Raw genomic sequence first — 24,978 nt, 5'->3', positions numbered from 1 at the left:
AGCCCAGCTAGCACCTCGAGTTGGCCTTGGTTGGGCTTGCACACCCTCCTGTGGATGTTCTGCTGAAGATTAACTCCACTCCAGAACTACAACTCAAATATATAAAGCAAGCGTGTTTCCACCTCCTTGTCCTGCAAAGCATGAACCAATATATGCCCATGGCAGGGGGGTTAGAACTAGATGATCTTCAAAGTTCCTTCCAACCCAAAACCATTCTGTGATTCTATGATATGATTCTTGTAACATTCCCAGTGCAGACAGCTTCCTGTGCACAGCCAGTCCTGTATGACTAGTACAGCACCTATGGACTTTGTTATCATCTGGCTGCCATTCCAAGCAAAAATTCCAATAATACTCTGCTCTTCACAGCGTCTTCTTATTAGAACGAGGATCCTCTCTCTACAAAGCTCTTCTTAGCCTTACTGCATCTGTGTGCATGTTCTCCCTCCAGATCTTGGGCCACTAACATTTCGTTTGCTGCCACAACTCCTGAGGATAGTCAGAACACATTGGCCTTTATTGCTTAATTATTCTAAATGTTAACATATACCACTACTCTGGGCTTGCTGTTCATCTCTCGTGGACTGCATGACCCTTCCACAACGCTACCGAAATGCCAGGAGTCCAGCAAGGTCATCTGGCATCAGTCACACTAAATATTTCTTAGAGATCTCTGCTGGCAGGAAGGATCACACTGCTCACCTCATCCTGCTGCATGGCTGCACTGCCTTCAACCTGCCCCTTTCCCAGTTCATTCCCTTACCTACCTTTCTTCACACAAAGCAGTGCTTGCCAAAGCAATGATTTCTACTATAAAAATTAATTATTGGATAAATTAAAAGGTTTAACTTCTCGCCCTCTGACACAGAAAAGAGGAAAGAAGGAAATCACATGTTGTATTTTCACGCAAGTCTCTTGGCACTAAAAGCCAGAAAGAGACTCTTTCCACCACGAAACTACATCCTCTGGGCCCTCTGCCAAAGCAGCTTTGTTAAAGATGATTATTTGATATAATAATTATTACCTAAGATAGACCAGCTTTCCTACAAGTGGAAGATACACTGGCCACAGCAGAAACGAAAATCCACCTTCTGTATGTGGTGATGGCAGGTAACTCTCTGTGAGACCTTCATGGCTGCCCACTGTCACAACCAAAGCTCATCTGCCTCTGATCAGCTCGGCTTTCCGACTGACTGCAGAGACAGGAAGGCAGCAGCTTCTCCACAGAGAAGCTACACCCCGCTGATCAGAAGTTGGAGTCCATTTTGAAACAGAAATATTTACCTTGGATGCCAGGTTGTCCACTAGTGCAATCATGGAGTTCTTAAAAAGAGCAGCAGCTGTCAGAGGTCTCTTGGTTACCTCAGTGATGCTCAGTTTACCTTCAGGCCACATCGTCTTCAACACAGGGTTAGAGCTAAAAGACAGTCTCTTTAATCACACAGTCTAACAGCACTTCCACTAAATTCAAAATTCAACAGCTTGCTTCTGTCCAGATCTACTGGTGTTTTCAGCTCAAAATATATGAGCCAAACCAATATGACATTCCTGGGAAAAATATCTCCCGCTCTTGAGCAAAATACGGTTTAAGCTTAGAACCGAATGTTCTGGAAAAATGACAAGCGCATTCTCCTCTTCAGATAAAGATGTGCAGTAATGGGGTAGTAAAAGTCCAGCAGAAGTGATCTATCAAAAGCACAGCCTGCCTTACTGACAGAAACATAAAGGATTTCATCAAAGCAGAAAAGAGTAAGACCATAGCCCACAACAGCCTCCCCTGCAAGCTGCCGTCTGACTTCAAGCTGTATTTCCGCACCATTCCTGATCTACAAAGTAACTTCTGCATTTTAGCCTACATCTTCCTGAAGGGTTGAAGATGAGGGAAAAAGGCCACGGTGGATGGCAAGAGCTCTGGAATGGACACAAGCTGAAAGCAGTTTCAGCCATCTGATAGCCAATCTATTGCCTACTTTAATATGCCGTAAGCAGTATTTGCCAACAGTCTTCACTAGGGACTTAACGGAAAACAGAGGCTAAATTTAATAAAACCTCTGTACAGCAAATATTTTTCAGGGTTTTGGTTAACGTGAAGTCTTGAAAACGTGAAGATTGTTCAAGGGAGTACACTGAGTAAATGTAACAGGACTATAAACTACGGTCAGTTGTTGTACTAGCTTTTAAACCAGGGAGAGAGTTGTCCAGGCAGCTGCAGGCTGTTATGCTGCCCTCCACCTCTGAGCAGAGCCTCTGGAAGGTCGAGAGGGGCCACAGTTACAGAAGAATTTGAACATTGTTTACCCCCAGTCTTCACGGAAAACACCTTTCAGGAGCACTTACATATACACACACATCTTGATAGGGTTTCAAATTTGCTTGGCAAAGGTAACTCTTAATTGCCTCATCAGTACTTATAATGCGTGACTACATAATTTAGATTTGTCATGACACTGCAAGTACAAAATGATTCAAATCTATTTGCCCATTTTTCCCCTCACCCCTAAACTTCCTTTCAAAACAGGAACTTCTAGCTGAGCCCAACGGTATCTGCTGTTGACCAAATGCTGCTCAGGATTTTTGGCAGTGATTAAAGAGAGAGCAGCAACGGTGCCTTTGCAACCGGTCCAAAAACCTGGTTAATGACAAATCAAGCAGCACAGGTAATCCCTGCACAGCTATCTCGGTTGCACGACAAGTTGGCTTCAAACAAACGCTTTAAATTTAGTTAAATTAAGGGTTATACCAGAGCAAACCCAACACATGCAGAATACGGACTTCACACTGCAAAATCAAACAAACAGCCTATCGTGGTAGATATACCAAGACCAGATCCCAGAGCAGTGTGTTTATTCACGTGCACTGCACACACATAAAGATGCTTCAGTGAAAACACGAGTCTCTTCTAGCATCCGATACTCTATAAAACAAGATTCTGGCAAAACAGATTCAAAGTTCAGCACATTAATATTTTTATTCCTACCTGTTGTACATGAGGCGCTTGAAGTCTTGGAATAAAGTGTCCTTGTTTTTGTCAATAAATCCAGTGACTGAGTAACTAAGAATAAAAGGAAAATGAGAGTTAATGGTAAAGAATCCAAGTCCTTCTCTGAGCTGCTGGTACCAGTGTGGAATCAGCGTCCTTGCACCCCTACAGACCCAGCAGATGCTAATCAGGAGTCCAGCTCTGTCTCCCAACCTATCGCTGATTTGCCGCACTAGTGCTGTGTGAGACTTCGACCCTCTGCCCAGCTTCCCACCTCTGCTGCCGGAACAACATACTCCTGGTTCTAGAAAGCTATTTGAACTATGTGTGTGAAGAGCATGATGGCCGAGACACCCAGCAGGACTTGAGCAAGTTGAAGATGGCCCAAATCCAAGACTTACACTTGAGACTTAGGCCTCCTAATTCAGAGAACGTGTTTGTGGTAAATTCTACAGACATGAGTTTTCTTTTTCAATAGGTCTAGTCTGTCCTTCCCTTGGTGCCAAGGAAGATTCTCAAGAGGGAGACTGCCTGAAATGAAGACTAGCCTATAACCAGGGGCTAGAGAACTCTCCTGGAAATCAACACACACACAGATTTTGGATTCTTTCCTTCCTCTATTCCCAGAGAAGTACCACCCTGAAAGATTTCCACCCCAGAGTTTCACCTCTTCTCGAAGACTCAAGATGATGCTCTGTCCTCAGAGGTCCAAAATCTCCCCACCCAGTGACTCCCACTCAGTTCCTTCCTGGGCTGCAGCTCCTGCCCCGGGAAGCCTGTGCCTACACCGCAGGCGCTGGGATCCAGAGCCCCGCAACATTCAAATCCCTGCATGGAGCCGTCCTCAAATCTTACTGCTCCAGATAAATTGGAGCCTGAGCTATGTTATTTGTCAATATTTCCACAGTTCACTTTTCAGCCACTGGCAGTGCAGAAGGTTCAACCTCTGAAACGGCGCCTTGTATTTTCTCCTCCTTGGCAAAATGCTTTGAACACAGGATGTTCATCAGCAGTCACGCCGCAAAGACTCCAGGGCAAAACCTAGCTGTGCTGAATGGGCTCCAGTATGATCACACTGGCTACCCTTCTAAACTAAAGGTAAACTTTATCCCCAGGTAAAAGAAATCCTAAATTATTTCCTCATTAACTCCCTTTAGATTCTGCTGGCATGGGGAGTTACACAAATCCTACACCATTAAATCACTCCAGTGACACCCCAGACAACAGCTTCCCCGCTGAACAGTTCCTCACATATGGGCATCTTTCACTCCTACCTAATCATCCTTCGCATCACCGTCACAAACTGTAGCTATATCTGTAGGCTTCAGGTACAAACACCCTTTTCAGCCTGGACGAGGAAGGCTCCTTGCAGTGACGCCTATTGCAGTTTAACACTACCCTCTCTTCCGAGTCTGCACCAACTGATTTGAGGAGATCTGAAGCCAGAGAGTTATATAATCATACTAAACAGATGTCTAAACCAGATTTTATTAGCTCAGTATAGCTTTCTTGCACAACAGCACTGGCTTTTTTTCCCTGTGGTCCTGTGGTTTTTTCCCTGAAGCACTGCTCTCCCCATACTCTCTTTTTTTTTTTTAATTCCACGAACAAAATCATATTCTGTATAGCAAGTAACCAGCATAAGATTTAAGCCATGGCTGCACGCTGTAATTTTGAATGACAGCTATTCTGGTACATGCCAGAAGGAGCATTAAATCTGAATATTGTACCACCTCAAAGCTGGCTAAAAGACAAAACTAGAAGGTGCAGCTTTATTTCTGAAAGGAACTCACATCACATCTCCGGCGTAGTGCTTGATTCGAAAGTCTCTGTCAAACTCCAGCGTTTTGTCAGTTGCACAAAGCTAAAATAAATTCACATATGTTAAAACATCACCCGTGGTTTTCAAGTTTCATGGGAGAGCAATAGGCATTGGAAACAGAAATGGAAACGATAGTTATTCCACTTTATATATGCATGAGTAGACATGAAATACAGTTATAACACTGCTTTACAATATTTTGTCATGGATGCATTGTAAGAACATGTATTTGTACAAAATCAAGTTGCAAGAGCCTATAGTTTTGTTAAATTGATACCATCTCAAAACCACCACTAAGCTAAAAGAACATGCATGCACGAAGACAAACACTTCACCTAGGAGTTCATTTATGACTTTAAGTAAGTCTTCCTTTATTTTTTCTTCCATTGCAATATCCCTCCTCAGCAAGAAATGAGCAATCACAATGTGAGAGTGAGAGGTACAACAGCAGTGCTTGTTCTGTCCTAAAACACTCAAGATCATCTAAGACCCCTCCAACAGTGGCCACACCGCAGATACCCGCAGGGTGGTCACAGCTCCAACCCTCTGCCCTCAGCTCAGACTTCCCATTACATTCCTTCACTGCAACAAAGATGTCAAGTGCCCTCATGGCAGCCATTCAGTAGCCCTGACCACAACACACTCACCCCTTCAGGAATTACAGAAGTCAAAAATATCCATCAGGCTCATACAAACAATAAAAATGAGGATTTTTGTTTAAGCCAAAAGGGACAGGGAGATGAATTAAGTCTTTGCAGGAAGCATGGGTGCCATCTAAAAACACTGAGGGCTATAAGCAAACTTCCACTATCCACCCAAAGTCTTGGGAAAATAAAGGAGGAAATTTGCATGGTTAAGCTTTCCCTGTGTCCAGGAATGGCAAATAGATTGTCTCAAACTGACAGAACAGATGGAAAAAATAAGTTTTTTTAAAAAAAAGAAAAGTCCTAACAAAGTAAAAATAATAATGTATATATAAATAACACAAGGAAGAAACCAAAAGGTTTGAGTTGGGTACCTTGTTAGGTACACAGGTCACCGAAGCAGAGATCCAGCTCAGCAGGAGCAGGAAGCACAACCAGGGTCTGCAGAGCTGACAGATGACAGAGGTGTGGAAGGAACCCAGAGAAAACAAAGAAATGAGGCCATACCAGGAAAAAAAAGTACTTTTTCTTTGGGCAGCTGTGCGCACCAGCAAGCTGGGAAGACGTCATGCCTTTTTCCGACCACGCAAAGCGTACGTGGCAAACCAACACGTCGATAGAAGAGGTGTAAGACGAGAAAACCACAATGAACCGAAGCAGTTGTTGCTACCAGAGGGGACACAGCTGGCTCCTCCCTTAAAACTCACCCAGGACTGGAGAGACTGGAAGGTGCCTTAACATGATGCTAGGTCTGGGTTTGGTTTTTAAGGAGGGATTCTCTCTCAACTTTGTGTCTGCTGGGCAAATCAGTTGAAATTATTAAAAAAACAACAGCAAGTGTTTTGATGCAGCTGACACTCCACTTGGATTTCTGTGAGCCTTTTCACAGTGCTGCTCACTAACAACTGGAAGAATTTCTGCTGCCGTGAAAGAGAAAGGTTCCCCACACAGGGAACGGCTGGGAAAGTGGGAATCTGGCTGGGAAGATGGAAAACAGGAGTCCTGCGGGGGCCTGTGCTAAGGTCTACACTGTTAACATCATCCTAAATGAGCTATGATCTGAGGGTAGTAGGAAGGTGATTAGGCTTGTGGATGGTACTTAATTACTCCAGGAAGACAAGGGCTGGCTATGAAACTGCAGGAGGACACAGAGGCTAAAGGTATGGCAAAAAGAGCAGGTGAAATTCAACATAAATACAGTGATTGACACGTAGAAAACCCAAAGTTCGCAGCAAATGATGGGCCCCAAAGTGTCCATTCTCAACCCAACAGGTACCTTCACTTCCCTCTACCTCAAAAAGGATGCAGGAGAATTGGAAGAGGCCTGATGAAGGGTGAAACCAACCAACAGGACTGACTGACTGCTCCGGGAGGAAGGGCCAACTGAACCAAGCCTGCTCAGGTTACAACAGAAATGCCAGGCGAGGATGACAAACGACACAACACCGAGATGATTTACCAGGAGACAGTGAACCGTGCTTTGCTGTTCAAAAACTAGGAGGCAACAGATGTAACCCAAAAGGGAAAAGGGAGGAAAATAGGAAGGAAGGAGCTGTTCATTTGAGCATCTAAGCTGTGGAACTCTGTCAGTAACAAAACCCAAACCGAAACACTGTTAAGGACAGCAGCCCTGGCTCAGGAGGTTCCTGGGCTGCAGATCACTGGACGCTGGGACCTGATCAAGTTATCATTACAGGTTTGTCCCGTATTCTTCTCTCAGACATTCCCTACTGCCTAGTGTCTGGGAAGACACTGAGTCAGGATGACGAGAATGAACCTTCTCATGTTCTTTCCTTCACAATCAGTTTGTTGAGACTGAAACATTCCACAATTTGAACATTTAGGAATTCATAGTCTGCCTATCACTGCACTTGATACTTTGAAAGTACAAGGTCAGTTAAAAAAACAGAACTTAAAGAGGCTGAGAAAATGAACCTGTGGTGTCAAGAAGCCCTATCAGAAGAGTCAGCATGTCTGCAGACCTAGACTGGCATTAGACAACCCAGAGAGGACGACCCCGAGGGCTGTGCTGTCACACAGCGAGACCTGGGCAGGCTGGGGAGTTGGGCGGAGAGGAACCTAACGAAGTTCCACAAGGGCAAGTGTAGGGTCCTGCCCCTGGGGAGGGACAACCCCCGGCACCGGGACAGGCTGGGGGTTGACCTGCAGGAAAGCAGCTCTGCAGAGAGGGACCTGGGAGTGCTGGGGGCCAGTCAGTTGGCCATGAGCCCGCAATGTGCCCTGTGCCAAAGGTGTCCTCGGAGGCATGAAAAAGACCGTGGCCAGCAGGATGAGGGAGGTTATCCTCCCCCTCTGCTCTGCCCTAGTGAGGCCACACCTGGAGTGCTGCACCAGTTCTGGGTTCCCCAGTCCAAGAGAGAGAGGGAACTGCTGGGGGGAGCCCAGCGGACGGTGTGGGGATGATCAGGGGAATGGAGCACTTCTCCTGTGAGGACAGGCTGGTGTTGGCCTGGAGAAGAGACTGAGAGGGGATCTCAACAATGCCTGTGAATATCTAAAGGGCGGGTGTCAAGAGGATGGGGCCAGACTCTTCTCAGTGGTGCCCAGCGGCAGGACAGGGGTCAACAGGCATCAACTGGAATGCAGAAAATTCCATCTCAACATGAGGAAGAACTTCTTTACTTGGAGGGTGCCAGAGCACTGAAAAGGCTGCCCAGAGAGGTGGTGGAGTCGCCTTCTCTGGAGATACTCAAAACCCACCTGGATGTGTCCAACCTGCTCGAGGTGAACCTGCTTTGGCAGGGGGGTTGGACTAGATGCCTTCCAATCCCTACCATGGTGTGATTCTGTGACTGTGACCCGTGCTCTAGGAACATAAAATTTTGCCACAAATACTCATAGTGGAAGTGTTGCCAGTATTTTTCCTGGTTTGCTTGGCTTTCACCAGGACAACCAAGCAGACAGCGGCACATCAGACATGCAGCACACTTACTAAGACACTACTATTTAGGGCACAGCAGCCCCTCAGAGCTTATCCACATGGAACAAGTGTGCAACATGTGCTACAGGGAAGCATTAACTCAGGCTGAAAGATGGGACCTGCTCCCATAACACATCAACACACATATTTTAACTCTTTAGGAGCAGCTTTGATTTACACTGAGCTTCCCAGTATCTGGACGAAACTCCTGCAGTCTACAAAAGCAAGTTATGAAATGAAATCACATCCTTCGTTTTAGTTCAAGTTAGAAGAGGCTGGCTTAGAAAGTTCAGGTTTCCTACAGCAGTTCTAGATGGGACTGAGGAAGATCTCTTAGATATTGGTAAAGAACAACTGCAAAGACACAAGAGGGATAAAAATATAATTATGATGCTGAAAATTTTATGGGTCAATTTTTTCAAGGCTATATTGATTTAAACTAGAAATTAGGATGCCAGGAAGATACAACATACCCTCCATAAATACTACTTACAGTAGTATTCCTTGTTTCCCTCCTAGTCTGTGCAGTTTTCTGGCAATGCCACCCCCTACTGAGGAACGCTGCAACTGGCAGTTATTTTCCTTTAATGGTTCCTGTGCTGTAAAGGGACTCCTGAAGGTATGGACTCGTTTGTTTGGGTTTTTTAATTTTCATTTTATAGCATCCCATACACTTTATGAAATTCAGTCCTTCTCCCTGCTGTATCAGAGGAGATGGAACCAGAGACAGGACCAAGGACAGAACAGAAACTGAGCTCCTTTCGCTACCACCTATTGACTAGGCAGCTCCAGAAGCTGGATGGCTTCCCACACTACCCCACTGCAGAGGATTTAAGGCTCCATCCCCCCCACCTAGGCTGCGCTATTGACAATCATTAAAGGAAGTGCTATTAAAGGAAGCAATTTGCATTGAAATGTAGAAACCCAGACTAGGCTTTATGAAAACACTTGTGACTACTCAGAACATGTTGATGAGGAAAGGAAGATGCCCTTCTCCCGCCTCAGCAAGGCAGGTGAGCTGCAGCCAAAGGGCACTTCAGGAAAGTCACATCTGGGAGGAAGAAGTGGTTATTTTATTTTTATCCCAGCCTCTACCCAAACAAGCCACATCCAGCTCCATTGTTTATGTTCAGCCTGCCTGGAGGCAGCCTTTAGCACGTATCTTATACAACCGTGCTAATTTTGTATTTCTGACCTACATAAAATATTGTACTGGGGTGGGAGGGAGAGGGGGGGAACCCGCATTCTGAACGATGTATTTCAAACAACGTTTCTGAGTAGGGAGACATCAATAACCTAAAGGCCCTTATTTGATTACTCGGTGTGAAAGGTTCTCAAATTAATCAGGCTGGTGACCATGTTTTCAGTAAGCTGCTGAGTGAGGAATAAATAAAGCCTGTTCATTTGTACACTGTACCAAAAACAAAGCAAGTGGAGGGGCCTGGATGATCATAGGTACAATCTGAGATGAACATGTTTTGTAGCCAATGATGATGGGGGGAAAAAAAAAAAATCCCTGTGCTGTAATAAAGCAGAAGTGTGAATAATTTCACTGTCACTATGTATTAGAGCAGGCTGGGAAGAACATCACGTGGGTTGAAAGTGCCCATCGATTGGTTACAAATGACATCATGATATGTCAAGGCACGAGCTCAAGCTCCTTTTATGCCTGGAATAAACCTGACTTCGCATCGGACATACTTGAGCTCCCTCTGCCGCCTGAGGCACTGCCTGAACCCAGGCCGGACGCCTGTTCGGTACTCGGGAGCTGCTGCTGCTCTCGGGCATTTCATTTCACACTCGGTGGTAATGATCCCAACCCCAGACACCCTTTGAGTCTTTTTCCTTATGCCCAAAAAAATTAGAAAAGGCATCACCCAGGAAAGGAAGCACGGTCTGAGGGTACAGAGGTTACCTTTCTGCTGGAGAAATGAGCATGCTTCCCTAGCTTGTTATTAAGAGCCTCAAGGAACATCTCGTCTGTGACTTTTCCAACATTCATGCAGGCATCATCCAGAATAGCAATGATCCCTTTGTGCTGCTGCTCTACCAGGTCGACGATGACCTGATTGTTAAAGTAATCAATCTGTAAAACACAAAGAAGAGGTAAATTTCTGACTCTGGCTAGTGAAGCAGCATACCAGTGTTGACCCTGCTCAACAGTGCTGTGTGTGACAGAGAACAGCGCCTGCCATTCACAGCAGCGGCACTTGGTTTTCAATATACTGATCACTAACTCAGAATTAAACAGGCTGCTCTGCTACCATCCAACAGCAGAGGCAGTGATTTTTCATACACCTCACATTAATCTTGAGACCTCTGCTAAAAATCAACTACTGCAGAATGCCCTTTAAAATGTCTTTTAAAATTCAACTGTGCGCAGTCACCACTGTGAAAATGGCACACCTTGAGCTCAGCAGTGTGACAGGAATTTGAACAGGAGAACTTCAGATTTTTACATTTGAGTATCTACAACTAGACAAAATAGATAAGCATCCAGACAGAAACCCTCAGTGACGTGTAGGGCATCACAGAGATGCCACAATATGTTTTAACTCAGACCTGGAGTCACTTATTTTCCCAATGGCACATCAAGAAATGTTGTGAGATAATTGGTTAGCTTCTTCCACAGCCCGCTTTCCAGACAGCAAGTCTGATGGCATGGCTGGTGCGGACACAGATGTCTCATCCACTTCAACAGCAGCGTACATGTGGGACAACTTTAGATCTGGGACTTATGCTGGTACACTGACCTCACACCGACCTCTCTCTCCCCTGCCAAATCACTCACATGCTTCCAGGGAATTCCCTCTCGCTGGTACTCTTCCTGCTCCTGCTTTAGAACCAGCTGAATAAAGAGCTGCTGTAGCTTTTCATTGCAGTAATTAATGCAAAACTGCTCAAAACTGCGAAAACAGAAAAAAAGGTGATGAGTGTTCTGGGAAAGGAGAAGGCACAGCACTGTGCTTTAACAACCTGGCTCACCTGTTATTGTCAAATATTTCGAAGCCATAGATATCCAGGACGCCAATGACGGTGTTTTTCCCATGTATGACAGTGTCATAGTTCTTCACTTCAATCACATCGTTGATGTGTGTCACAATCCAACAAAAGAGGCGCTCGTATATCGCCTGCCGGGAAACAAACATGGGGAGTTCTGCCTCTGACTCGGTTCTTTCTGGTGACCGCAACACATGGTGCTACAAAACTTAACTCAAGATGCTGCCCTAACTACACCAAAGCTAGAGATTACAGTCTGCTACAAGTGAACAGCTACCAACAAGAAGAAAATATTCTACGAAAATATCTTTTTCCTTTCTTCCAAAACTGATTTGCACAGTCTAAATCCTAGCAAGGTCACTAGGTACAGTGGTTCCCCGGCTTAGATTCCAGTCTGTTTTTCAGCTGCCTAATAACTTCCATGCCTGAGAATTATTTAACAGTATTGAACAGCAAGTTAGAGTTCAGTCACAGAAACCTAACAACCAGACACAATGGCAGCAAAATATTCCTGTTCACCTTTCACAAAGGAAATGTTCTGTAGGCATAGGTGTCTTTGAAGTCTACATGCTCAAAATGCACTCTGCAGCTGGGCAAATATATAATCTCAGGAAAAAAAGTCAAGTTAGTACATCAAAGATCTTCATAACTTCATCTGTTCTTCCCTTGTCATTTGATTTCTTAGCAAAGGAAGGACAATGGTCACTCCTTTGGTCAACTGCATCCACCTTTCCAAAAAAATGACAGCACTTTGGCTTTCCAACCCGGGTTCTGGATGTTACTGTTCCACTCTCTACCCTTTGAATTTAACTGCTAAGGAAATAAAAAACCATTTCCCAAAACATTCAGCCCTGTATAACATATTCCTTTTGCAGACACCAGTAAGCCAGGCTTGCAGCTCCCATCTTCCTTCATGCTGTGTCATGGCCAGGGAAAGTGCTGCTCTGCGATCGCCCTACACATTCCGAAATCAACCCACATGAAGTACAGACCTCCCGTGCCTCAGCAAGCACCTGACTTACTGGGACCTGAGCACTGAAAAATGTGCATTTATGAAGGCAATTCAGTGTTGAGTGCCTCCCTCGGGCAGCACCACTCTGCTGCACCAAGCACGGCTCATCTCAAAGCAGGAGAAACACGTCAGGGTTACCGTCACAGACCAAACCAGGTGCAGAGAAAGGAAATTTAAACTCACTTTCGCAAAGGCGTCTCTGCCGTAGGTGGCTTCTTGTTCGGTATGTTGTTTGTCAATGACATCCCGGCCCGTAGCTACAGTGCGAAACAGAAGAGCCTTCTCCACCATGTCAGATTTTGTTGACAGCAAGTCTGCGATGATTGACACTACCTTGCTGTTTTCTATCACAGGCGTATCACCATCCACACAAAACTTCAAGTTCCCCTGAAATAAGTAGCAAGAAACTAGATTTTTCCATCTGTTTTAATTAATATGAAGCAGTATACCCCAAGCTCACCCATTTTCCACCTGCTGTTCAGGTCAGAACATCTCACACAGGAGGAGGGTGGGCCTCGCATACCCACGTGCCCACAAAGCTCCAACATCAGCAGAAGCAGCAAAGCCCGACTCAAAGAAAAGCATTCCCATTCAGTGTTCACCTCACCTTTAAGAAAAAAATTACATCAAACACTTCCAGAGGCTTAATCAAACACTGTCTCAAGATTCAGAGTCTAGTGATGGGAAACTACATGAAGTACATGATCACTGGCTGTAGTGTCCCACCTTCGCTGCAGCTCGTCGCGGGAACGCTGGGCTGCAGCTCTTAGTGCAGTGCTCTCGCCCACAAAGGAGAACATTCTGGGGAAGCTGACGAGCAGCACGACTAACAGGACCAGACCGACAGCACACCACCACACAGATTTGTTACTGAATGCCTGCAGTGCCGGGACTGAGTAGCAGTGCCACTGCATAATCTGCAGGAGGGGGGGTCTCCCATCCCACCTGCATGGCCTGACTCTGCTCTGCCTCCATTCCTCCCCCAGCACTGGGCACAGCCATCCCAGGGAGGAGAAAGCACTGGAAAAAAGCTGCAGTTTTCTCCTCCTGCCCACCCTGGGTGTCTCTCTCCTCACCGAAATGAGAGCTGAGCTACAGGGACGCCGCGCAGGGGAGGAGGCTCTGTGGGTCCCAGCGGAATACGGGCGAAGGAAGGATTTCCTTAGCAGAGCACAGAGAAGTAGGAGGTCTCCTGTACCCAGCTGTGCTCAGACTCCACCACGAAGTGAAGCACCATCCCTCCAGCAAAACCACAGTGGTGATGGCGAGTGTGAGGGCAGAAGGGGGCAGGAAGAGAACGAGGCGAGAGCTCTCTAACTGCTCACTGCCAAACCCAAACTATTCCTTTTCAGAAAATTTAACAGCTCCCAGTACTTAGTGGAGTGTCTGTTTGGGGATCTGGAATATGCAGGAATAAACGTGATTCCCATCATTACTGCATTGTCCTATTTCATCAAGGAATTCACTCGCCACCGGAAGCTCTAAGTTGTACACACTTTGACAGCCAGCAGATCTTCAAACTGCTTCCACAGCAAGAAAATCATAGAATCACAGAATGGTTTGGGTTGGAAGGGACCTTAAAGATCATCTAGTTCCAACCCGCCTGCCATGGGCAGGGACACCTTCCACTAGACCAGGTTGCTCCAAGCCTCATCCAGCCTGGCCTTGGACACTTCCAGGGATGGGGCATCCACAGCTTCTCTGGGCAACCTGTCCCAGTGCCTCACCACCCAAATCAGAGCTGCCGGAAGCACCAGCAGACTGCTTGACCCCTCCTGAGGAGCACCCCACTCATGCTGTGGGGAGAGAGCTTACCAAGTGAAGAATGGCTGCCACGATTTTGTAGACAGTCTGAATCTCCTCTTGCTTGAAGCCTATCACTTTCATGGCATCAGCTACAGCTTTGAACTCTGCGCCATCATTGATCGAACACTGAGGGGAAGGAGATGTTTGGACGTGAGGGGAAGTCAACAGTGAGAAAGCAAAGGTTTCGCAAGCTCACGGGAAACAGGTATGTACCTGGCTATTTTTCAGATGCGAGACACTGTCGCAAGATTTCTCAACTTACTCTAACGCCATACCGAGCGCCTCTGGGCTGAGCCCTGCATCGGACACACGTGTATTCCAGCAGCAACGGCATACAGAAATCCATCACAGCACGATTAAATAGTTCAGTGCTTTCCCAGTGGAATTTATTGTGAAAGAGCAGAAATGATTCATAAAGCAAGCAGAACAACAGTTATAAGTGGTGCAGTCACAGACCATCCAAGGAGGAGCTGCAGAGCACCAGCAGTAAATTTCTGGTCCCCATCTTTCTCAGGATTAGCCTCTGCCTCCCTCCCCTCCCAGTCACCTGGTTTGTTTGCACTGCAGCTTCCTATGCGAACTGATAAAGGTGCCTGAGAAGGTCTGTAGGTTTCTTGGCCAAAGGTATCTCAAAAAAGCAACTAGGGAGCCTTCTGCCTGGACACTGCTTCAGAGGGGCAGCATGAGGGACAACTCCAGGTGTATTTAAAGTATTCGGGTTTTTATAAGTTTGTTCCCTTCTTTCCTGCTCAGAGGCTCCTTTGAGGATAAATCAGGTGTGATGAATGAATGCTTCAGTAACTTAAATAGTCCTACTGTAAAAAAATTAGTCCTTATGGGTTTTTGGTCCAAAAAGCAGCTTAAGTTAGCCATTACAAAGCACGCAAAGTCTGCCACTGGTAATGGGTCAAATACCTGTATCTGCATTTATCAACAAATGTGAGATCTCTCCTACTACATTTTATTGCTTTTTTATAAGCAGACACAAACACAGTATGCACAATTACACAGACCTTTTGTCTTCTAGGGCCAGAAATTCCATTAAAAATAGCACATTGGTGTCACCTTTCCATATTCATCAGGCAAATATTGGTCTCAGCTTCTGCTAGCTCAGCAGTACTTTAAGAATTTCAAGAAGCATTTACAACTTCAAGACAAGTTACCTCTAACTCACTGACAACACCTCACCTTTAGCTGTGCTCCAGGACAGATGTAGTTGTATGCAGAAGCATCCTTCTGAAGATGTAGAGAACGTAGCATCTGGTCAGAACCCCCTTGGAGGAGCTGTACAAAGAGTATTTTAAGAACAGGTCAATCCAAAAAAAAAAAAAAAAAAAAAAAAAAAAATCCTTCCTTTTCCTGCATTTTACTCATCTGCTTGACAAGCAAAACCACAAAAACATGGAATTACTGCTACATCAGGATCACCCACAGTATCTGGAGTCACAAGCAGGGTGTGCATGGTCGCAGGGTTCTGAGCACCAGAAAGAGGTTGCCTAAGTGACTGTCCTTTCAAGTGACACAACTGTTTAGAAAACAAGCCTGAACACAGCAGACATGGTTACACCTGTGACATGCCCCAGATGTGCCTTGGCGAGCACGTTTACCTTCTCTGCTGCACACAGACACTTCCTAGTTCAGAAAGGTGATAACATGCCATCATGGAGTGCTGTGCAAGTGGGAACAAAATCAACAAACCTGCGTTTCCCTCACCACAAAACTGAGAATAAAGGTTATACGAATTGGCCGACCATTCCCTCCACCCCACACCCCACCCCCCACCCCGAGAGGCACAAGGGAACCACCATACAATATGGAAAGCATTAAAAAGAACCCAAAGAAAAAAAGAAAGCCAACTTGGTGCTATAAAATTACTTCCATATGGACTAAAGGCCTCAAGAGAAAATAGGGGAATTAGACTTATTAAAAATAAAACAGTGAGTCAAAGTCCAATATTCTACCATATTTGTTTAGTTAGCCTCCTTTTAAGTTTACAAATGTGTTAATATGGTACTGGAGGATAGAAAAAAATAAACCTTCCCATGCTCCTTCCCCAAACCAGGCCTCTTCAAAGAGCTGGAGAATCTAAGATCACCCAAGATGCACAAGAAGGGAACTCTTTACAAAACATATGAGATGGTGAAAGCTTTAAATATTTTGCTATCTTGTCTGGGAAACTCGTAAAAAGTCATGTTTCAGCAAATGAATACAAACCTGGTAAAAAGAATGAAAGCTTCGTTCTCCTGGCTGTTGCACAATCACACGAGACTGGGGGGAGACAAAATACAAGATGGGTGTTTCTGCACGCAGATGGCCTGCTTCCCCAGCACCTCCCCTGGACACTGACACATCGGTTCACCACTGCTAGGGCACCTCCAAACTAACCTCCTCTTACGGTTACTCTGTTAGGAACATTATTAGCTAGGCATGACCACGGAGTTGGAAGTCTGTAATCAGAACGACCGGCTTGCATAACAGCTGCAATGTCCTGCTTCCAACCAGGAATCCAATGTGTCAGCTACAGAACTGCTTCCGTGGAAGAGTCAAATACGTCGCCGCTGCAGTTTAATTTTTAATTTAACCACAGGAAATGAAAAGCAGGACTCCGACTACAAACGCATGCTCCACGGGCCACAGTTAGGGCCGTTCGGTAACCCCTTCTCCGACCCCAGGGCAGGCTGACCAAGAGCGCCCAGCCTCTGCACCAGCGAGCGTCCTGCTCTAACACAAGGACACTGTTTCAGGGAGCAAGCGGGAGCTCCATCCTCGCAGCACTCGGCCAAATCCATGTCAAACAGCACCCAAAAGAAAAAGGTTGAATGCAGCAGAAATTCAGCCGACAAGCAACCTATCCTTATTTCATGCTGCAGGTTTGACCTACGGAGAGTGAGGAGGCACGTGGTCCTGCCACAGTGCAAAGTCACTGTATGTTACCTGCTTGTGTTCCCACCAGGACCCCAACTGCGTTCAACATGGAAACGGATTTAACTTGGTAGAAGTCAAGAATAGGAAATAAATTATAGGGATTTAAGTCGCTGCAGCCCCACCCCTTTTCTGCATGAAAGTATCACAGTTAAATGTTTGGGTTTGTTATTGTTTGTAAATAATAAGTGTTATAAGTGTTTATTCTGAAAATAGACTTCAGGGAAATCATGGGAAAAGTGAAAAAAACCACAAACGAAAAAGCATGTCAGCAGATGTGGTCAAACATACAAATTAAAGTCAGACGTGTGTGTCACACATAACAAGAACTGTTAATAGATCAAGCCCAGTTTCTCTACAGAGTTTTACATATTCCAATGTTTTCAGCCACCACTTAATGACATGCAAAAAAAAATTAAGCTTAGGATCACTTGGAATATATAAAAACAAAGTTACTAAGAGATCACACAAGGTTGTGGCATCATTCCAGAGTAACACTTCTCAAGCATACTGTTGTACTTACAGATCTACGTCATCTCCTATCCACCAGTGAGACCTCAGTGCAGGAACTTACAAAGCAGGAGTTTTGCAGCCGTGACAATAATCTCAGCTTTTTTCTGGATACAAAGTACATACACTTTATGCTCATAAGCTTTTGAGTAACACCAGTGCCTGAGGTGGTGAGCTCTGAAAGCAGTGGTGGTGAAGAACCCGGCACTGCCAGTGCCTCAGCAGCACTTCAGGTACTCATACTAACGCCTGAAGGAAAACTAAGCCCTAGATTTAACAAGATTTTATGCCCTCATATGTCACCTGCTGACGTACCACGTTTGAAAGGGCCCAGCACATGTTACAAAAGTCACTACACAAAAGCCTCTAACTCTAAAGGTGTGGGTGCCTTACCTTTTCTAGTAAGTAATTATTGATGTGCCCACCTATTGGGTCTCCTTTAAAATCAAAGTTGATATCCATATATTTTCCAAACCTGCTGGAATTGTCATTGCGGTTTGTTTTGGCATTGCCAAAGGCCTCTAACACACAGTTGGATTTCCGCAGGATGTTCTTCACCCTGTGGTACAGATAAAGGGCAAAGAGAACAGGCTAAGTCCAGACTGGTATACTCACACCATGGAATGTTTTTCGCAGGCATTTCTCAAGAAGCATTTTGTAACAGCAGAGACGCTCCTCGATGACATATTTGGGCAGATGTGTGTGACATCAGCGATCCCACAGGTAATCAGCTGGGAGATTTCGGCAGTGTTCCTCAGAGCCGATTAAATGTGAACCAAAGATCAGATCCCCTTGCTGAAAACACCAAAAATTCAATTCCTTTACATATAGGATCATGGAATCTTTTTGGTTGGAAAAAACCTTTAAGGTCATCAAGTCTTATAAAAGTTTTAAAACCAATTTCTGAAACTCTTTTGTAGGTAATTTTCAAATTTTTGTCGAGGTAGGTATTAAGTCTCTTTTGGCAGAAAGCCACATTCTTTGCTCATAAACTTTTTCTCTAGGAGTGAGAGGCACATGTCACAGTTCAGGAGCATGCAAGCCTGAAAGGTCATGGAATACTCCCCTTGAGCTCAACATGCCATTCTAACAAACGTATTTCAGGCAATTTGCCACAGGAAACATGATTTCTAGATACTGGCTTTATTTTGAAAGTTTACAAATTTGAGTTTTTCCTCTGTGAATGTAGCAATAAGTATTGCAAAATTCTCAGAGTGAAAGTAGTATCTAGAGAAGTCAGGTAAAAGCTGTAAAATCAGCAGGCGATTAGTACACGAGACCATCCAGCAACATGGTGCTACAGAGCCCAGAGAGAGATCAGAAACAACAGCATCACTAATGTTTCTGCAGAGCCCTTACCTTTCCACCTCTGCTCTCTGCCCAGGGTTGGTAATGGCTGCTATGTACTGCATAATGTATTTACTGGCCTCAGTTTTCCCAGCCCCACTTTCACCTGAGGACATAAATACAAAATAATTACACAACAGATTAAAAAAAAAAAAAACAAAAACCCACACCCCAAAGCAAATCCCTGAAGAGTGTACTGGATTCTACCCTGATAATGTTTGGCTTTTTTGTTACTGTTATTTTTTTAAAGCAATCCTATTTGCATGCACTTTGAACATTTTCTAGATATAGCCATAACCCTGCCTGGTCAGGGCTGCTACGCTGACTTAGAGGCAGTTATGATGTAAGATTTCACAGGTCAGTAAAAGGCCTGGCACACAGAGGATCAAAAGGAATATTGTTAGCGGAGAAAGACTGGCATGCAGAGGCTTGGCTAGCAGCAGTGCCGGGAACTGCAATACAAGAGGCTACTGTTCAGCACACCATCCCGGGTCTCTCGCTTTTCAGAGCTGCGAAAGCACGGGAACATCAAGGAAACCAAGTGCCAGGATCCAGATAGTGACTGTTCATGGTACAAGCACTGCTCCCACTGTTAGAGCCAGGACAAGCAATCAGTCCGGCCATCGCGACAGAGAACAAAGCTCTGGCCAGTCATCTGAGGGACAAAAATCAGCGGTTCTCTGAGGGGAGACAGGAGCCCTGTTCTTGCTGATCCCCATTCACGCAGGCAGAGCCAGCAGAGATCTCATGCTCGAGTTATCACTTTGCATGCAAAGATGAAGCTAATGACTGACACCAGCTCTTGAATTAGATCAGAAATAATTGTTAAGGTCTCCACACACGGATTCAAATGCAAATAACCAGTTTTAACATGAAGTTTTCTTATAAAATGCTGTCATTAGCCAAATCAGTCTTCTTTCTCTGCCTAGAATTTCAAAGATCAAGTGTTCATCATAATGAAAAGCTCTTTCAGCTTACCTGATATTACAATACAGGTGTCTTTTGATCGCCTTTTCATCGCTTTGTAAGCAGCATCAGCAATTGCAAAGAGGTGAGGAGGCCTCTCATACAACTCCCTTCCTTTGTACTGCTCAATCATGTCACGCCCGTAGATGTTCAAGTTTTTGTAAGGATTCATGGAAACGACCACTTCCCCAATAAAGGTATAAATCCGTCCTTTTTCAAACCTACCCGGGATGAGACAAAGGGCAGAAAGGGGATTAGTCACCCACGGAGTTCCACAGCATGTCTTCCCAGCAAGCTGCGCGTTTCACCAGCCGAACTCTTCAGTCCATCCCCGTACCGCAACACTGACTACCGACGTCATCTGACCAGCGTGGCCTGGATCGCACGTTAGTTTATGACGTAGAGACCTGACGTTAGAGGACTAAGGGCTAGGGCTAGCTTTGAATCTTGCCACCTAGAAAGGAAATTCCTACTGCTATTTCACCTGGATGCATGACCGATCAGATTACCCAGCTACGAACACCGACCGTATTTCTGAGTATGGCAAACTCTTGCTTTGCCCTCGCAATCAAGCCAGCTTTCTGCGTATTCGGGCATTTCTGCTGCCATTAACAACCTGCTGCCAGGAACAAACGTGTCTTTAGCAAGATACAAGTTAACATAACTTACTGTTTCTACAGCTGACAGTAAGATGAGTTTGTGATGAGTTCATACCACCCGCTTCACAGAGGGGAACTAAAGGCAAACTTTTGTCACATTCTACAGCTGCCCAGAGCCCAGCTCAGGCCAGAGAAGCAGAAGTTTTAAAGGCACTCACTTAGTGGTCTAATCACATTTGAAGAAAGTAAACAAAGACACAAACCAAGAAGCAAATTGCAGCCTTTCAGCCCTAGCAATTAGCTTCCACTCCATGCTTTTCGACAGAAGGTACTTCGGTATCATCGCTGCCGCTAAACCAGAGGTGAAAGCTTTTTGAGACGGTGTGAAACAGCCTAAACTACATCTTTCCTAAACCCAACCCGGTCCTTAGTGTTCTTTCTGCCAGCAACACAAAATAATCTGGAGCTTGTTTTTAAAAAATTTTAAAAGGCATTTAAATAAAAAGACGTGTCCAAAGAAATTCACATTTTATCGAGTCAGCTGGCGGACGGAGCTTCAGTTTAACGGCTGGAGAATTCATACGGCATTTGCTTCTCGGGGGGAGACGGGACGCAGCAGATTTGGAGATCAACACGCAACCGGCGTCTCTCCCACGCCATACCTGCCGGCCACCTGTATTTCAGGCTGACGACATTAGATGGCACCACAGCCCCTCTGTGGAGCACAAGGGCCTTCCCATCCCGGGTGGGCTCCGGTAATTCCAGCAGTACTTAACTGATGAATTCCCACTCCCGTGTGGTGACAGGCTTGACATTTTCTATTGTGCATTTGAGAATTTTCTGCAGCATCTTGGCAGCGTTAGTTTTTAGCAGGTGTAAAAAAACTCAAGAAATATAATCCAGCAACCAGCATTCCACTTTCTAAAAGTGATTTTGCCTCTAATTCCAGCTTCCTCCAGAAATATTTCACTAAAAAGGCACAAGAATTGCAAAACCTCTTTTGTTCCTGCATTCAGTTTTAACCGCAGGCAGTCCTGATAGGCATTTCCCAAAACACTAGTGACCTTAAAACACACAGATATTCTGTATTTTAGACATATATGCTGTTTGAAAGCCACCCAAACCATTTTAGAACAGATGTGATTGTAATTAGCAATACCAACTACAGGTCAGTAGCTAATGATCACAACAAAAATGATGGGTAAGCAAGACGACTGGTACGCAGGCCTGGCTCGAGACACAGAAGCATGGCCTAATTCTCAAAACTCCAGTTTATTCACTGGGAAACCAGCAGCTGGACTTTGGTACAGAGACCCTCACACACTCAAGTCCTTGCCATTTGCCATCCCTAATTTTAATTCTTTGAAGCACAAAGCAGTTGGGAATCGTGGCGTTGGGAACCCAAGAGGCAGCGGAAGGCACACGTGAGTGCAAGGAGATCGGATACCAGGCTGCTGCCTTCTGCCCTCAGCAGCATATGCGGGACGCTGCATATACATAGGAGAGCTTAAGACAAACCCAGCACAGCAACACTCTATTAAGGAGATCAAATCACACTGGGACATTCATGTGCAATGGAAACCATCACAAGGACATCAAAATCAGCAGAATCCTTCCCATCTTTCTGGAGCTGGGTCCTCCAAAAAAGGCAAGTTGTGCCATGGAGAACATAGAGACTGCTCTCCAGAAGTCCCTGCGCAGCAGGCACGTAACCACTCAGTGATAAAAGTAACGACACAGTGGTTTCTGGCAAGGGATTTAAGCCCCACTGTACTGGCCAGAGTATTCACGGTCAGCACAGAGAGGTTATGGGGGTTTCTTTCAGCTGTCGAGAAGACAGTAAAAAAAACGACCCCCCTACTGAAGCCTTGTGCCAAGTCACCATCCCAGCACCCAATACTTTGACCTCTTCCTCAAGCCATGAATTATGTACGCTCTCGGTAGCAGAGCACAGTTTAAGTTTCCTCCCTTGACAGTTCAGCATCCCCCACCGCCTCATAAGCAGAACCTACGGATTCACCCCTGCCAGCCTGTCCCACCGCCGGCCCTTCAGAGCTCGCCCCTCCGGGGTTCCCGGCACGGAACAGCTCGGCTTTGGGGCCGACACACTGCCTGCCTGCCACACTGCCCGACAGCTCTCACATTTGGCCTCAAAGTCAAGTTTTAAAAGGTTTCACTAGACTCTGATGAGTTGGTCTTCAATCTCTGCGGTGAGAGGCAGATGCAGACGAGGGAGAAGGATCCATCCCCAGGCTTGATGTGGGCATCTCTCAAGCTTGGCTTTAAGGATACAGACTTTATGAACAACTGACATTCCCGTTTACCCCTCTCCTTTCTTTTTTTGACTTAGCACCAGAGTTAAAATTCCAGACCTGTGCTTAGATGTTCCTAAAAGGCGCTGTCGCTCCTTGCCCCTCCTTGCTGATAAAGCCTCTTTTCACCAGAGCGCGCGGCTCAGCACAGCAGCAGGCCAAGATCAGCAGTGCCTGTTTTCCTAGCTGCACTGCTTCAGTGTGAGATTCCTGGTTTCCCTCGCCCAAGAAGAACTCGTGAAAACTTAAAAAAACAACCGACGACGGCAGTCCAAACTGGGAGGTAGGAGCTGTGCTAAATCTGCTATTCTACTGCAAGGCAAGGTCAGAGAAGCAGATGACGAAGCTGTCCGGTGCTTTGAGGAAAGGCTCATCAGCGAGGGCACTGCGCTCCACCAAGGGGGAGCTCACCGACGTGAAGGACGGTGCAACCCCCCAGCACCGGCCATGTAACACAGGAGTGGGTTTCTGTTACTGAAAGCAGTCTACAGTACACTTGATCAAAGGAACCCCTGTACCTGCTCCTGGGGATCAACACCCCCACGGTCCCCTCGGTCTGAACATATAACGAAAATCACATCATCTTGTACTGCATCTTGGAGGAGAAAAGATTTCCCTGTGAAGATGCTATTTGACTAATTTCTGTATCACCGTCTTCAATTCTCCACTTACTACTCTGGCACGTAAGGTCCAGCTCAGCAGCCAAGAAGAAAGTCAGAGTGTTTAACCCTCGTGTGTTATTTTGATGAAGAACATCAGCCCTTTCATGAGAAGTTTTTACACTAGTTATTACCTCGTTAAAACAAAGATTGATAGTGAGAAAATATAATTCAGCAGGTCACAGAATATAAGTAATTTAATGAATAAAAATAATTGTCTAGGAAAATAATTTGTCTGGGATTGTCTAGGAAAGACCACTGCCAAAAAAAAAAAACCAAACCCAAAGGCTCTTACCCTGTTTTGTATTTTTTATTTTTAGGGAGTTGAAAAAAATATATCCTTAAGGCCAGACATCCTATGTTCACATCCAACTGCTGCTGGAAAACACACTGCAGCAATCGGAAAACTGAAGCAGAAATCTTCGCCACCAGAGAGCACTCACATTTAAGATTTCTCCCACCTGACAAACACTCCAGTCAAAAATAAAACTGCTCTTACCAAGGAAATGATGCAACTTCAAATGCACTTAGTACAAATAAAGAAAAGAGTTAGTTGGCAAGACTTGGAACCCATATTCCAAAACAACATCTGCAGAATGCAGGCCGTTAAACAAAGACACCCCACCAGGCCGTCGCCACTCCAAATGCTGCAATTCAAATTATAAAGGGAATTTCTAATTAATCATTTACATGGTAACTCCTCTGTACCAAAAGATAAACAGAAACTTGCTGGGATCACAGACAGCCGGCAGCACTCCGCAGGCTTACTGCTATTTCTAGATGCAGCACGCTTTGAGATAACCTATGCCAGCTACCCGGCATCATTTGCCGTGAGATCACAGGCTGGGCTTCGCTGGGTGTGAAATGGCCCCTCAGAAACGTATTTTGCCAGTCTTTTCCTCCATCTGTCCAATATCTGAGGAGCAACTGCTGGAAAAATCATGTCAAGTCACCAGTCATCTCCTTTTCTTTAAGAGAGCTGAAGTGCAGCTATTGGGATTATGGATCATTTTCTCCCAGGAAAAGACCTTCTCTCATCTGGAACTATTCCTTGCTCAACACCGATCACAGACTGACATCATATTTTGCTTAACATATATGCAGACAGATTGAAGCTTTCCCACATTAGCAGGTGCTCAGTAGCACTTCTTGGTCCTGATGCTACACAGCTGCTCCAGAAACAGAATGTCTTCACACTGTGAAGTGATCACAACACAGCCATCAACTGCAGACAGACTTTCACTTGAACTGTACAGCAGTGGCTTAAAGTAAAAGAAACCTTAGCAAAGAAAGCAAAAGCAAATAATTCAGGAGAGATACAGGAGTGCTACAGATGCACCAGCCTGCGCTAGAGTCAACAGCTAATCTAGAACCAGTGAAGGTTAAAAGAATAAAAGCAGATGTTTCAAACTATTATCTGTTTCCAACTGACTCATTGTCGTGGTTTAACTCCAGCTA

General features: G+C 45.3%; 1 protein-coding gene across 1 annotated transcript in view; it reads right to left on the bottom strand.

The window, feature by feature from the left end:
- MYO1D (myosin ID) overlaps positions 1 to 20,171 on the bottom strand; it is a gene marked incomplete at both ends in the record, with an annotated part of 33,001 nt that extends 12,830 nt beyond the window's left edge. The window contains 13 exons of the mRNA XM_010148835.1: positions 1,285 to 1,417; positions 2,978 to 3,052; positions 4,774 to 4,844; positions 10,303 to 10,473; positions 11,179 to 11,293; positions 11,373 to 11,518; positions 12,583 to 12,786; positions 14,215 to 14,331; positions 15,394 to 15,489; positions 16,420 to 16,473; positions 18,031 to 18,196; positions 18,997 to 19,090; positions 19,963 to 20,171. Of these exons, the coding sequence (XP_010147137.1) occupies positions 1,285 to 1,417; positions 2,978 to 3,052; positions 4,774 to 4,844; positions 10,303 to 10,473; positions 11,179 to 11,293; positions 11,373 to 11,518; positions 12,583 to 12,786; positions 14,215 to 14,331; positions 15,394 to 15,489; positions 16,420 to 16,473; positions 18,031 to 18,196; positions 18,997 to 19,090; positions 19,963 to 20,171 (1,651 nt within the window). The remainder of the gene's footprint in view (positions 1 to 1,284; positions 1,418 to 2,977; positions 3,053 to 4,773; positions 4,845 to 10,302; positions 10,474 to 11,178; positions 11,294 to 11,372; positions 11,519 to 12,582; positions 12,787 to 14,214; positions 14,332 to 15,393; positions 15,490 to 16,419; positions 16,474 to 18,030; positions 18,197 to 18,996; positions 19,091 to 19,962) is intronic.
- Positions 20,172 to 24,978: the final 4,807 nt, after the last annotated feature.

Source organism: Eurypyga helias, unplaced genomic scaffold (assembly GCF_000690775.1).
Source record: "Eurypyga helias isolate BGI_N326 unplaced genomic scaffold, ASM69077v1 scaffold16370, whole genome shotgun sequence".
In the NCBI taxonomy this organism is placed as follows: Eukaryota; Metazoa; Chordata; class Aves; order Eurypygiformes; family Eurypygidae; genus Eurypyga; species Eurypyga helias.
Note: the sequence above shows the minus strand (reverse complement) of the source record. Positions and strands in the feature narration are given on the sequence as shown.